Here is a 15,207-nt window from a genome sequence, read left to right as displayed (position 1 = left end):
CCACCCCGTTTTCCGTTGGAAATTTCATGCATAGGTGGTGGATAGAGGTGACTGCTCCCAATTCCTTTAGGGCCGGTCTACCCAAGACTCCGTGGTAAGCCGACCGGCTGTCAACTACGAGGAACTCCATAAAGTTTATCGTAGTTTGGGGAGATTCTCCCATCTCTACTACTAGTGTTATCTTTCCCCTCGGAGTGATGCTATCTTCGGTAAATCCGTACAATGGAGTAGTGGTGGGTGTCAACTGGTGGTCCAATAGCATCTTGTCAAAGGCGGACCCGAACAAGATGTTGACGGAGCTGCTGTTGTCGACTAGCATTTGTTTGAGCCCATTTCGGGCTATGACAGCTCTCACCACCAGCGCATCGCAGTGGGGGTAATGAACTCCTTCCGCGTCTTCCTGGGTGAAGATAATGGGTGGTACTTGGTTTCTTCGAGAGCTATATCCACAATGTAGCTTGTCAGAGGGGGGTGCTTGGCCTCCCTAGCATAATTTCTTTTGGCGTTCCGTGTTTCGCCGCCAACATAAGGGCCTCCAAATATGGTATCTATCTCGTGGATAGGGGCCTCATCTTGAGCTTGCCTGTTTCTTCGGTGTCTACGCCCTTCCCCGGGCCTCTCCGTGTCTTGCTCTCTTCGTCTTGGGGAGACATCCCTTTGACGAGGAGCGGCTGCCTCACGCCCATGTCGGTTGTCTTGCCTAGGCGGGGACCTGTTGGCCTGGGGCGAGTTATGTCTTTCCCTGGCGGGTTCCTGCCGCGAGCAGTGTCCATAGTCTCTGCAATCCGCGGTGTCGTGCCTGTAGGACCTATGGTGCAAACCGTATCCAGGGAGGTTCGGATTGGACCTATTTCTAGGTGGAAAACCCCGACCTCGACCTCGGCCTCCCCCTCTACGGGGTCCTTGCTGGGCCTGTATCTGATGTGGGTCAGCGGTTGGGTTGACATCCTCATACGCCAAGGTTGGTACCGCGTTCAAAGTTGTGGTGGCCAGGGCTTGGCCAGAGTTCTCATTTCCAGATCGGTTCATCTGGTAGTCCATCAGGTGGGAGGTCGGCCCCCTACCTCGCTGTCTCTGTGGAGGTGGGAGGCCCCTGCTTGCCCTGTTCCTATGTTCAATCAATTCTTCATTGATTATCTCTCTTCTCATCATCTCTAGTAGGGCGTCATAGGTGGTTGGGTCTTGATTCTGCGCATCCCTCCAGAATAGGGTGTTCATGTTCAATCCTCCTCTCAATGCTGATAGTGCTTTCCTGTCGGTGACTTGTATACAGTAGGTCATCTCGTCGGTGAAGCGAGATAGGAAGCTTTTCAAGGACTCGCCATGCGCCTGTCTCATGTCTTGAAGACGCTGAATAGGAGCCTCTCCTTCCTTGCTCACTGCAAACCTCTTCAAGAAGGTAGTTTTGAACTCGGGCCAGCTTCGGATGCTCCCAGATGGTAGCCTACTATACCAGATTTCAGCTGCTCCACTGAGGGTTAAATGGAATGCTCTGCACTTCACAGCTGGGGTGACGCCCCTCAGGCTCATGTGAGTTTTGTAAGCGTTGAGGTGCTTTTCTGGGTCACCTCTCCCGTCATACTTTGGTATTTTCGGCATGACATAGTAGCTCGGGACTTGGGCATCTCTTAGTTCTCTTGAGAATGGCAGGTTCTCATCATCATCGTCTAAGTCACAGGACCTCTGCTGCTCATCAGAATCGTAATCCTCAGCCTCGTACCTAGGTTGTTGGTGAGAGGGTCCTAGCCGGTTCCTAGCTTCTTCCTCCCTCCTTTGCGGCCTACTTCTAGGCGGGACAGCACGTGGGGCATTTTCATGCCTTCTCTCCGGCTGTTGGGGCATCGGAGGTGGAGGCTGTGGCCTCGTCCAAGGCTGCTGAGCCTGCTGCTGACTGGGCCTTGGTTCGGCAGGGCTGATTCTGTCAAAAACACTTCCTGCTCTCCTCTGTCTTGGGTCTGCCTCATACGGAGGTGGAAAGTTATCATGGCTCATTTGAACCTCGGAGGGTCGGCCAGATGCATAATTGGAGGAAATGTCAACTCCCACTTCCCTTTCGAATGGACTTTCACCTCGGCCATAGTCTGGCGAGGCAGCCCTATGACTTTGGACCTCGTCCTCTTGCTGATAGTGCCCATGGGGGGCATATGGAGGAATGGGGAAACCTCCTTGGCCTTGCATATGGGCCATGAGCTCCCTCATGGCCAAGTTTTGGTTGGCTATATCCCTCATGTTGGCTGCCATAGTAGCCATTTCTCTTGATAGTTGTGCCGTCGCACACATCCCACCTCTCCTTTGGTGGTGGTGGAGCCTCTGTCGAGCTGCTAGGACAGCAGGCTGGAGAGGCACATTTGTATTTTCTCTTACCCTCCTTGGGGGAGTATCTTCGTTAGAACTCATTTTTCCTTTATTCAACTTAGATTTATCCAAGTGGTAGGGGTTCCTCATGTTCTCTTTCAAGAACAAATCCTTTTTCAAGGGGGGTTGCCCAAATGTTTTTTCAGCAAGCTTTTACCACAAGGTTGCTCGTGGTTATGGTATGGTTCCCACAGACAGCGCCAATCTGTTGACCCCAAAAAGTGCGCCAACAGATGTCGGTCCCACCCGCGCTTGCGTGGGCGAATGTCCAACACGCTAAGACACGTGGACGGTCTAAACGAGCGGTTCAAAGGGGCGTGGGAGTAGCCCAACGACGCGGGACGGTGACGTTCGGGATCCGGCGGGTTGTTCATTATCCGATTGTACAATGATTACCAACCGGTGCTCGTAGATATGTGCAGAAATGTATAAACTCGATTTGTGTATTGCCAGTAAAATGGGAGAGAGTTGAGTAAAATGTCGTCTTTAGTATTGATTCTTGCATTACCCTTTGACGTTATACAATGGGGGTATTTATAGTGATACATATGAAATGGGGGCCCTCGGATGAAGTGGCACGTGGCCTCATCTCCTTAGTTTAAACATCTGTTCTTAGGCATGGGATTTGACTTGCTAGCTTACGGCGCATTTATTGCTTGTGCAGGGCCTCCACGCTAGTGACAAGACTTGACCTTTATGCTTGTGACAGACATTCCATCAATCATTCGAATAAGATCTATGCATGCGATCTCTTGGGAGAAGTGACCATGGAGGATGTTTCCTTGTGGTTGAGGCTCGCGCATCAACTCCGGGGCTTCGTCCATTCGAGGACCTCAGCTGCAACCAAGAACTTCCACGCCTCGGGCCACGGAGCCTCGGTTAGAAGCAGTTCGGATGTAACCCACCTCGGCAATGTGGGCCACCTCGGCAGGAATGCCACGTGGGTCAGATGAGTGGCCCACTGGCCCAGGTGGATAGGACAGGTGTGACAACACGCAAAACCTCCCATCCGCGATTTCTAGTTGGAAGCGGAAATAAAATTTGATTATGAAATATTTACTAGAGAAAGGTTTTGGTTATTTTCAATTTATTCACTCTTCCCTTTATTCTAACTAAGGTTGATATTATTCAGTTTAATAAATAAGAAAAATTATGAGATCCATTAAGAGGTTGTCTCCTTTCTCCAGTATTTTTTTGATGGTCGTCCCACTTTATTAAGAAGAGATTATTTAACTTTTTAGTTTTCTAGTGTTTTTTCTTTTTTCTCCATAGGAAAGCCTCAACTCCAATGCATCTGGAGTTGCCAGATGAACATCTGAACTGGAAAGTGGAAACCAATCTCTAATATGTTCATTTCAGAATCCCATCTGGAGTTGCCAGATGAACATCCGAACTGGAAAGTGGAAACCTATCTCTAATATGTTCATTTCAGAATCCTTGTATGCATGTATGTTCCAAGCTGCCTCATAATAGGTAGGTTGGTTAGACGATCATGAGTGAATCGGGAAGTTACTTTCTGGGAAAATAGATGAAATGTTGATTTGAAGTGGCACAAGTCTATCAAAGACTGCTGTACACAAAAGATGAACCTTTATGACTTGCATTCTTCAGGTTCTTTCTGATATAGACATGAAGGGTTCTAGGTAAGTCTCTTTCCGTGTTCAACAAAAATACAAATGGCCAATTTCAAATCATCAATTCACTCGATACCTAGGTCGTTCGCCCCCTTCAACAAAGACATCAACGTTCTTTTGGTCAACAACCCCCATTTCATTGGGCACTTGTATCAATCAGACGATACTAGAGCTTTTCAAGTAGTGCATTCTTTTGGGAATTAAATAGCATTAAATATTAAATATTTCGAAAAATTTCAGTTATTACCAATGGCAGGAATAGAATAACTGATGAAAAGACAAGATAATTAAAATAAGAAAAAAGTGGGGCAAGTTCTTGGAAGGCTTGCAAGAGATGCAACTTTAACAAAACACACAACCAAATGGCTTTGCAGAAACTGAGAGCATTCAACAAACGTCTTGAATAAAACTTGATTGCCGGTCAAAACTTCAAAAGTCATATACTAAATGCAAAAATACAGTGATTTTAATTAATAAAACACTGAAAGAAAGACGCTAGGCATTTCAGGCCTCGGTGATTGGAAATTCGAAGACAACATCTTTCCCTGAAAGCTTTCTGTAGACTCCAGCAAAAGTCTCCAGCTTAGTTTCAGCATCGTTCTTTGCTTTGGGATCCAAGAAAACCTGCCATGTGCAGAGGATTATTACAACACATTTGCATAGGAGTCTTAGCTAAAGAAAAAATCAAAAAGGAGAAAAAAATGAACTGGTTACCTTCATTATCTTTGATCCATCAAGTCTGTATCTGACACGTTTCCCAACTATTTCAGCGGGATAAACTATATCCTCAAGCATAGCCTCATGGACAGCTGTAAGGGTACGGGTACGAGGCCTCTGAACTGCAGAACCCTTCTTTGGCGGCCGTAATATCCTTCGGGTAGCAATAAGAACGACTTCCTGTTAAAAAACCACAAGCGAATAATATGAATGGATGTAGAGAGCTTTTAAAACACTTGACAAGCAAATAGATATCACTGCTTCAATAAATAATATCTGTGAAAATATAATACATGAAACGAAAATACAATCTCACTTTTCTCAGGTTAAAGCAGTTCTGCGAGATCTTATATATTGCAACCTGCTCCTACTTCCTAATAAGAGCCAGAAGTAGGCTGACATTAAATAAAGAGCTTTGCTATTTGCACATCCGGGGTGTCACCAGGATGAACCCCCCCCCCCCCACACACACACACACACAAGAGGGGGACCCACACGTAATAAAATAATTGTGAGCCCCCCTCCTGTAAGAGGGATGTCAACCCCGGATGTACAAATAGCGAAATTGTCAAATGAATACTATCTCAATTTTCTCAGTTTAAAGCAGTTCTACTATCTTATACATTGCCAACTGCTCCGCTTTCCTAATAAGAGCCAGAGGTGCGTTGACAATTGCCCTTAAAAAAACAGTGTTAAAGATCTTAAAACCTTGACACAATGTTGAAGTAAAAGGCTCACTCCTAAAAAGGAATACCAAAAAAAAAAAAACAATGTGCAGCCTCCATCTCAAGGCCGGACCCCAGAGCAAAGACATCTAAAGCAACTTCCCTTAATATAAATATAGATCAGCTTTATTGAAAGGGTTAAAAGATTAATTTATAGAAAACCTAGTATGGAATTTATAAGGAGGAAGCTGAGTAAAAAGGTGTCACTAACAGAGTAAAAAAATTGCAGTTCACTGATAAATCATAAAAATTTAAAGAATGAAGAAATAACAACAAAATCTTGCAAGATGGCATTTTATTGTCAGATTTTTGCAGTACAAAATTATAGGGAACTCCGTTATAAATCTTGCTAGGATAAATGTTCCAAATTCTAAACATAATATCCTAGTATTAATATTACCTTTCCGCTGAACTTCTTCTCAAGCTCTCTCACTAGCCTAGGATGAATCTTGCGGAAAGCTTTCCTAAGCCGGTAAGGAACATGGATCACTACGGCCTTCTTGTTTCCAGAAACATCAATTTGCCTGCAGAATATAAAAATGTGAAGATTATCATTGTTCTACAAAATTGTGATTAGGAAACGAGTACATGTTAATCAAGATAACTATTACAAGGCAGAGTTGATGTAGAGATCTTTCAAGTCACTCTTGATCTCCTGATTTGTGCTTTCCAAGTCGAACAGAGCCTACATTACGCATCAAGAATTGAAATCATCACAAATTGCAAATGTAGGACTTTAATGGCTGAATAACAAAGACGAATCCAGTAGCATCAATGGGGTTATGACCTGAGCAACAGTCTCCTCAAACTCAGTGGGCTCAGAATCCTTGTCCTTGTGAATTTTTTGCAATGCAGTGTACATGTTGAAAGATCTGATATGTAAACAAATGGCATGAATTGACAAATAGAGCCCTAAGTTCTTCTGATCTAGTTTAACAGATTAAAGTAATCAAATAATATGTGCAGTTAAGGAAACATAAAACATCATCCCATATATATTTTTTGATTATTTTTCTCAAAAACAGCTTTGATTTTAATTTTATTTAGAGCTAGTTATTAAAAACCAAAACGTGCTTGTAACTAAATTGCTTGTTCTAATCAGATGATGGTTAAAAAGAATGTCCACTTTCATCAAATTTAAAAGCTTTAGCTCAAAAATTAAATAAGACTTCCATGTTGCTTATAGAAAACGATTACGTTCAGGCACTATTTTACTCAAAATTTATAAATGAAACCTACAAAATTCTTGTTAATAACTTGCGAGCATAAGAAACAAGTTTGCATGCAAAACTAATCCTTTCAGACCAATTTTTCCCATAACAAACATTAAAAAATCAAACATAAGACCTCAATCGCCATTAATTTCTTTTCAAAGGATTACAACTTTATTTTCTACAATTCAATACCCAATACCTAATAAATCTGTTAACTATAAAAAGTAACAACAGAACATACAAATTGTTCCTCAAATAACAGCTAAAATTGCAACACCGCCACAAAAATATTCCAATACAATTGAGATCGGCTAAAAAATAAATTAAATTGATTCAAAAGCCATATATAGAAGAAAAAAGTCTAATAAAGCCCATACATGATATTTAATTAGTTTTAAGAGAGTTAATAGAATCCAAAAAGAACCCAGATGAAAACAATGGATTAAATGCTAACAGGTTAAAAGCTAACTAAATTAATCGAAAACAAGAAAAAAAGAGAGGCGTCAGCTGAAAAGCTTCCTGAATTAGACTTGATTGAATTTTAAGAGATTCACGAGAAACTATTTAGAACCCAGAAGGAAGTAACAGTAAATAATGAGAACCATTTGATTGAAAAGTGTACCTCAGTAGAGCGATTAAAAGGTTAGAGTGTATTCCAGGTAAACCCTAGCTTCAGCTCTGAGAGAAAATCCAAGAGACGGCCGTGGCGCATGCGAGGTTTAAAGGGTGGGAGAAGAATGGAAAACCTAATTTCATCAACGGCTAAGATACAAAGATGGTTTGTTTAAGAACTGATCTGGACTGTCTAAGTAAAAAGGAGGAACCCGACCCAAAGTCCCTACTCTGTGGTTTAGACATGGAAACCGGTCACCAGCCAGCCACTCGATAGGAGGTGACATCTAGCGTGACCGAGCACACCGCCTAAGCCCAACACTCTATAATAATTTGTTCTTCGACTTCTAAAAGAAGTTCATGTTTGAACCTCATTGAGAGTTCTCAATGAGTTGAGTCGGCTCATAAGTCAGAACTTGAGGCTTGAGTTCGGTTCAAGTAAAAATAGTTCGAGCTTTTTTTGTCCAAGTCGAGCCAAGTTTAGCTTTTGCTCGACCAAAAAATCTAGGATCGATCGAGCTTATGGCTCAGGTCCTAATAGAATCGAGCCGAGCTAGCTCACGATTTTATTTTTTTTTATTTTATAATTTGCCTATAGCCACAAGCACAAGATCCATAAAGGCACAAATAACAAGTAGCTAGCAGCTTGTAGCTGCCTGTTAAGTTTTTAATTTTTTTATTTTTTTTTAAGGCTTCATTCTTCACCGGCTGAATGTGGCTCGACAAGCAAGAAGGGCTGGCTCGGGACAATGCCTCAAAATAAGCTCGGCCTAAGCCTTGGCTCGATAGAATCAAATCGCGAGTGGTACCGACTCAAGTGGGAAAGCCACCTGCCACTCGAGCTAACGAGCCAATCTGACACCTCTAACCTCATCTCTAAAAATTTATTTTTTTTCAAATTCATTTTCAATTATACATTCTCTCAATAAAATAATTTATACGTAAATTCAAAAAAAAATCTTTACTTTTAACTACACATTCTCTAAAAAATTTGCTATTACAAAATTTATTCCATAAATAATGAGGCTCAAACAGAGTTTAAGTGCTTGTTTGATAAAACTTTGCTAATATTTATTAATTTTTAATTGATCAACTTTAATTTTAATAATATATTTTATGCTATAAAAAATATTATTAATTTTTTAACGGTACATTTCTTCCATTTTTATCAAAATATTTTAAAAATTTGTAGAAAGCTTTATCGCATAGGCTCTTAAGTTTTTGTTTGACAAACCTTTAAAAGTTGCTAAAAGGTTGATATCAAAATCAATAACTATTTTAAAAAGTCAAAATTTTTATCAACTTTTTCACTACATTTTTTAATTTCTTTTATAAAAAAATTGTTAAACAATACCTAGCTAAGTGCTTGTTTGGTAAGCTTATTTGCTAAAAAGTAGGTTAATTTCAATTTTAATCATGTTGTAAATGGAAAGTCCATTAAAGTTTATTGGTGAATGACATTTATACCCCTGTAATCCTATAAATTATTACCATTGTATCCCTGATTCTTACCTATAAATATAGGGCTTTGGTTTTCAATAATACATACAAAAAATTTATTGAGTTTTCTCTATTCTCTCTGAGTTTTCTCTATTTTCTTTTCCTCTCATTTTATAACACGTTATCAGCACGAAACTCTTAGAAGTTAAACAAATGGCAAACATTACGAAACGTGAGTTTGCTGCACTTGATATATCTGATAAAAATTATTTGTCATGGATACTGGATGCTGATATACATATCGTCTTAAAGGGTTTGGGAGAGACAATAAAAGAAGGAGACAATGAATCCCTGCAGGATCTTGCAAAAGCACTCATTTTCCTTCGTCACCATCTTTATGATGGATTAAAAATTGAATATTTCACTGAGAAAGATCCACAAGTTCTTTGAAAAAAGTTAACTGAAAGATTTGATCATCAGAGGACTATAGTCATCCCCAAAGCCCGTTATGAGTGGATGCACCTTCATTTGCAAGACTTCAAAACGGTTAGTGAGTACAATTCTGAATTGTTCAGAATATGTTCAAAGTTGACTTTGTGTGGAGAAAAAATCACCGATGAAGATATACTGGAAAAAACTTTCTCCACCTTTCATGTCTCGAATGTGCTCTTGCAGCAGCAATATTGTGAGCATGGCTTCAAAAAGTACTCAGAACTTATATCTTGCCTACTAGTTGCTGAAAAAAATAATGAATTGTTGATGAAAAATCATGGATTACATCCAACTGGTTCTGTACCATTGCCTGAAGCAAATGGTACTACATTGTCTGAAATAAATACAATATCAAGACAAGGACGTGGACGTGGACGTGGACGCGGACGTGGACGTGGACATGGACGTGGACGTGGACGTGGACGTGGACACGGACACGGACATGTACGTGGAATAAATCATGGAAGAAATAATCAACAAAGTTATCAACAACAAGGCAATAAATTCAAAAGGCACAAAGCAGACGAGAGTGACAAATCTAAAAAGGAGCATGAAGAAAGTTGCTTCAGATGTGGAATGAAAGGGCATTGGGCTCGTACGTGTCGTACCTCAAAACATCTTGTGGATCTCTACCAGAGATCAATTAAGGGAAAAGAAAAATTGGAGACTAATTTTGCTGATTATGATGGTCCAATTGATGTGACTCATTTGGATGTCTCCGATTTCTTTACTGGTCCAAATGAAAATATTGACCATTTGGTTGGGGTGGTGTGATAGAAGATATAGATTAATTTACTAGTATTTCTTTCATTTTAAAAATTCAGTCTGAAATATGTTTTTACTTTTCCGCACAAAAATAAAAAAAATAAAACTCTATTATGCACCGTTTTTTTCATGATATTAAGTAATGTTTATTTCTTTAAATCTAAATTCAAGTTTTTTTTTAAATTGTTTCCTTTTTTATATTTATAGGTTGATGATGGATAGTCAAGACGGCTACTTAATTTATAGTGCAACTACACATAAAAAAAATACTTTTTGGACTTAATATTAGCTGAAAATAATGTTAACACAATATCGGGTGCGTCGAATATCGTTGAAAACTCTAGAAGAGCTTGTATTATTTTACCAAATAATACAAAATTATATATTAACGATGCACTTTATTCTAGCAAATTCAGAAGAAATTTGCTTAGTTTTAAAGATATTTGATGCAATGAATATCACATTGAGACGATACAAGAAAATAATGTTGAATATCTTTGCATCACTTCTTTTGTATCCGGCAAAAAATAGATAAAAGAAAAATTTCATACACTCCCGTCTAGCATGTATTTTACATTTATAAAAATGGTCGAATCAAATAATATTACGAACCAGAAGTTCGTTGATTCAAAAAGTTTTATACTTTGGCATGATCGATTTGGACATCCATGAGCCATAATGATGCGTCGAATAATAAACAACTCACATGGACATCCTTTAAAGAACCAGAAGATTCTTTTATCTAAAGATTATATATGTGTAGCTTGTTCGCAAGACAAGTTAGTCATTAAACCTTCAACTACAAAGGTCAATATTGAATCTCTAACTTTCTTGAAAAGAATACATGGAGATATATGTGGGCCAATACACCCGCCATGTGGACCATTTCGTTACTTTATGGTATTAATTGATTCTTTTACAAGATGGTCACATGTTTGCCTACTTTCAACTAGGAATGTAGCATTTGCTAGACTACTTGCTCAAATCATAAAATTGCGAGCACAATTCCTCGATTACTCAATCAAGACTATTCGTCTTGACAATGCTGGTGAATTTAGATCACAAACATTTGATGATTATTGTATGTCAATTGGGATTGAAATTGAACATTCAGTTGCACATGTTCATACACAAAATGATTTAGCGGAATCGTTTATTAAACGTCTACAACTTATTGCTAGACCATAATGACTTATGAAAACAAAACTCCCAACTTCTGTTTGGGGTCATGCCATATTACATGCTGCATCATTGGTTCGTATAAGACCAACTGCCTATCATCAATATTCACCTTTGCAACTTGCATTTGGTCATGAACCTGATATTTTTTACTTACGGGTTTTTAGTTGTGCTTTCCAAGTTCCTATTTCATCCCCATAACGTATTAAAATGGGTCTCCAACGAAAACTTGGGATTTATGTGGGTTTTGATTCACCATCTATTATTAGATATCTTGAATCTTTAACGAGTGACTTATTTACTGCACGTTTTGCAGATTGTTATTTTGATGAAATGACTTTCCCAAATTTGGGAGGAGAAAAACTACACCCTGAAAAATAAGATAGAATTTCTTGGAATGAGACAACTCTATCTCACTTTGATCCCCACAGCAATCAATGTGAACAAGAGGTTGAAAAAATCATTCATTTGCAAAGAGTTGCAATTCAACTACTTGATGTATTTGTTGACACGAGAAAAGTGACAAAGTCATATATTCCAGCAGAAAATATTCTAGCAAAAATTAATGTCCCTGCAAGACAATCTGCTGTGGCAAATGAATCTCAAATACGCCAGAAGCGTGGTTGACCAGTTGGTTCAAAAGATTCTATACCTCGAAAAAAAAGAATACAAGAGAAAAACCAACCAAAAATTTCAGAAGAAATCACTTTAGAAAAGATTGATCAATCAAATATTGAATGTACAGTTCCTGAAGAACCAGAGGTGTCCGAAAATAATGAGATATCAATAAATTATATGATATCTCATAAATTATGAGAACGGAATAATATTGTTATAGACAATATTTTCACCTTTAACATGGCTATTGATATTATGCAAAATGAGGATCCTGAACCACAGTCTGTTAATGACTGTCGAAATAGAAATGATCGGCCAAAATGGAAAGAAGTCATACAGGCAGAATTGAATTCTTTGAAAAAACGAAAAGTGTTTGGACTAGTAGTTCGAACGCCTGAAAATGTAATCCCTATTGGATACAAATGGATTTTTGTACGAAAGAGAAATGAGAATAATGAAATTACAAGATACAAAGCCCGACTAGTAGCTCAAGATTTCTCCCAAAGATCGGGAATTGATTATGAAGAAACATATTCTCTCGTAATGGATACCATAACTTTTAGATTCTTAATTAGTTTGACCGTGTCACAAGGGCTCGATATGCGCCTTATGGATGTAGTAACTGTCTACCTATATGGTTCACTTGACAATGACATATATATGAAAGTTTCTGAAGGATTTAAAGTGCCAGGAATAAATGATACATGTCTGAGAACTATGTTCTCAATTAAATTGCAAAAATCATTATATGGATTGAAACAATCCGGACGCATGTGCTATAATCGCCTTAGCGAATATTTATTGAAAGAGGGTTATAAAAATGATGATATCTGTCCATGTGTTTTCATAAAGAAAACAAATATTGGATTTGTAATTGTGGCAGTTTATGTTGATGATTTAAATTTAATTGGAACTCCTGAAGAGCTCAACAAAACTGCAGATTATTTGAGAAATGAATTTGAAATGAAAGATTTGGGGAAAACCAAATTTTGTCTTGGATTACAAATTGAACATTTTTCAGAGGGATTATTTGTTCATCCATCTACTTATACAGAAAAAATCTTGAAACGCTTTTATATGAATAATGCCCATTCATTGCCATCACCTATGGTTGTTCGATCACTTGATGTGAAAAAAAATCTATTTCGTCCACTTGAAGATGGAGAAAAGATTCTTGGTCTTGAAGTACCATACCTTAGTGCAATTGGAGCATTAACTTATCTTGCAAATTGCACTCGACCTAACATAACTTTTTCTGTAAATCTCCTTGCAAGATGTAACTTTACACCAACTCAAAGGCATTGGAATGGTGTTAAACATATTTTTCGTTACCTAAAAGGTACTATTGATATGAGACTATTTTATTCTCAAAAGTCAAGATCTGCTTTAGTGGGATATGCAGATGCAGGTTATCTCTCCGTTCCACATAAAGTTAAATCACAAACAGGATATGTGTTTACATGTGGAGGAACAGCTTATATTATGGAAATCTGTGAAGCAATCCTTGACAGCAACATCCTCAAATCATTCTGAGATTATTTCAATCCATGAAGCAGGACGAGAATGTGTATGATTGAGGAATATGACACATCATATCCAATCATCATGTGGATTGATTTCAACAAAAGATAGTCCAACAATTTCGTTTGAAGATAATGCAGTTTGTATCGCACAACTCAAGGGAGGCTATATCAAAGGCGACAGGACAAAACACATTTCTCCAAAAATCTTTCATACACATGAACTTCAGAAGTATGGTGACATTGATATTCAACAAATTCGCTCAAGTGACAATATGACTGATCTATTCACAAAAGCGCTGCCAACATCTACATTCAAGAAATTAGTTCATGAGATTGGAATGCGTCGACTCGAAAATTTTCAGTGATCAACACCAGGAGGAGTAACTGTACTCTTTTTCCTTCGCTTAGGTTTTGTCCCATTGAGTTTTCCTAACAAGGTTTTAATGAGGCAGCATTTAATTTTAATACTCCAAAATAACTGTACTGTTTTTCCTTCATTTGATTTTTTTTTTCCCATTGGATTTTTATCAAACAAGGTTTTAACGAGACAGATATTTTGTAATATGTCATTCAAGGGGGAGTGTTGTAAATGGAAAGTCCATTAAAGTTTATTAGTGAATGACATTTGTACCCTTATAGCCCTAGAAATTATTACCATTGTATCCCTGATTCTTATTTATAAATATAGGGTTTTGATTTTCAATAATACACACAAAAGTTTATTGAGTTTTTTCTATTCTCTTTTCCTCTCATTTTATAACAAATCATACAGTTTATTGGACTTATAACTTTTATTCGCTTTTTTCACCACATATTTCATGAAATTCATCAACTTCTATAAAATTTTAGTAGGATCGGCCTTGAGAGATATGAGACTTAAGACAACAAATTGTTACCAAACTCTTAAATATATATGAAATGAACACTTCTAAAATAAATAACTTTCATATAAATTAATTTATAAAGTTTGAAGAAACTTTATAATCTTAGCAAAAAATTACATGAAAGATTTCCTTCATTTTTATTATTATTATTTTTTTTGGATCGACATTTTTTTTTAGATTTTGGTAGGTACGAAAAAAAATAAAAAAGAATCAAGAGATATAACTAGGTAATAGTTCAATTGTAAGTCCATTTTATTCATTAAACCATGAATGTAAGTTAAGTGCCCAAGTATTTTGGGCCTCTTATTTAGTCCCATTTCGTTATTTTTGTTCTTTCATTTTAAAGGATAATAAGGTCCAACTCAAAAAAATAAACGAAAATTTTTGTTAGACTTTTGGGATTTATATTTTTCTGAGGCCTATCTTGAGGCCTAATGCAATGGCCTAGTTTGCCTTGGGCTAGGACCGGGCATGAATTTTAGCAATATCACACAACTCCAAATTTAAGAGTACAACCTTCTTGTTAATACTATTTTTCTATCTCCTATTGAATCAATTCATACTTACATGACGTGCGCAAAGTATTGTTAAACGAAATCTATAACATTTTCACGATTCTTATCTATGATAGTTTCTCTCCGTTAAGATGTCTTCTTGGAGATGTGGAAGAAAATAATTCTTCTCATTAATTTAAAATCTAGTTGTCCCCTACATATAGAATACATTTAGTTTGACTGATATTTTTATTTAGCCCACATTTCTTAGTAGATTTTGATAAAAATTGGCAAAACTCGAGGTTGAAAAATAGATAAAAATTTATAAAAATTATGATTAAAAATGAATTTTGAAAAATTGGATTCAAATCATTTTGAACATCAATCTTCGATGCGCTTGACTTCCACCTTTACAGCCAATCCTTCTCAACTTTTGAAGTGCTGCATGTAGTTTCTAACATGGCGTGGTTCGTGAAAATAATTGAACCACATCTTGTCTTTATCTAGATTTTTTTTCTTTTCTCCATTTATCTTCCCTAATGGCAGCCTTTGCAG

The 15,207-nt window shown here is 37.7% G+C and overlaps 2 protein-coding genes across 2 annotated transcripts; both read right to left on the bottom strand.

Annotated features, from left to right (window-relative positions):
• Positions 1-351: 351 nt before the first annotated feature.
• LOC111397990 (basic salivary proline-rich protein 1-like) lies at positions 352-1,992 on the bottom strand. The gene is made up of 3 exons (XM_023024953.1): positions 1,682-1,992; positions 584-1,108; positions 352-484 (listed from the first exon to the last, which is right to left on the bottom strand). The coding sequence occupies exons 1-3, from the start codon at positions 1,990-1,992 to the stop codon at positions 352-354; spliced, it is 969 nt and encodes a 322-aa protein (XP_022880721.1).
• A 2,310-nt stretch (positions 1,993-4,302) lies between these two features.
• Positions 4,303-7,420, bottom strand: LOC111397210 (40S ribosomal protein S7). The gene is made up of 6 exons (XM_023023998.1): positions 7,268-7,420; positions 6,219-6,303; positions 6,043-6,116; positions 5,832-5,955; positions 4,704-4,886; positions 4,303-4,613 (listed from the first exon to the last, which is right to left on the bottom strand). Exons 2-6 carry the CDS (start codon positions 6,291-6,293, stop codon positions 4,494-4,496), a joined length of 576 nt encoding a protein of 191 aa, XP_022879766.1. The 5' UTR covers positions 6,294-6,303; positions 7,268-7,420; the 3' UTR covers positions 4,303-4,493.
• Between the last annotated feature and the right edge of the window lie 7,787 nt (positions 7,421-15,207).

The sequence above is a fragment of the Olea europaea genome, chromosome 7 (genome assembly GCF_002742605.1).
Source record: "Olea europaea var. sylvestris chromosome 7, O_europaea_v1, whole genome shotgun sequence".
In the NCBI taxonomy this organism is placed as follows: Eukaryota; Viridiplantae; Streptophyta; class Magnoliopsida; order Lamiales; family Oleaceae; genus Olea; species Olea europaea.
Note: the sequence above shows the minus strand (reverse complement) of the source record. Positions and strands in the feature narration are given on the sequence as shown.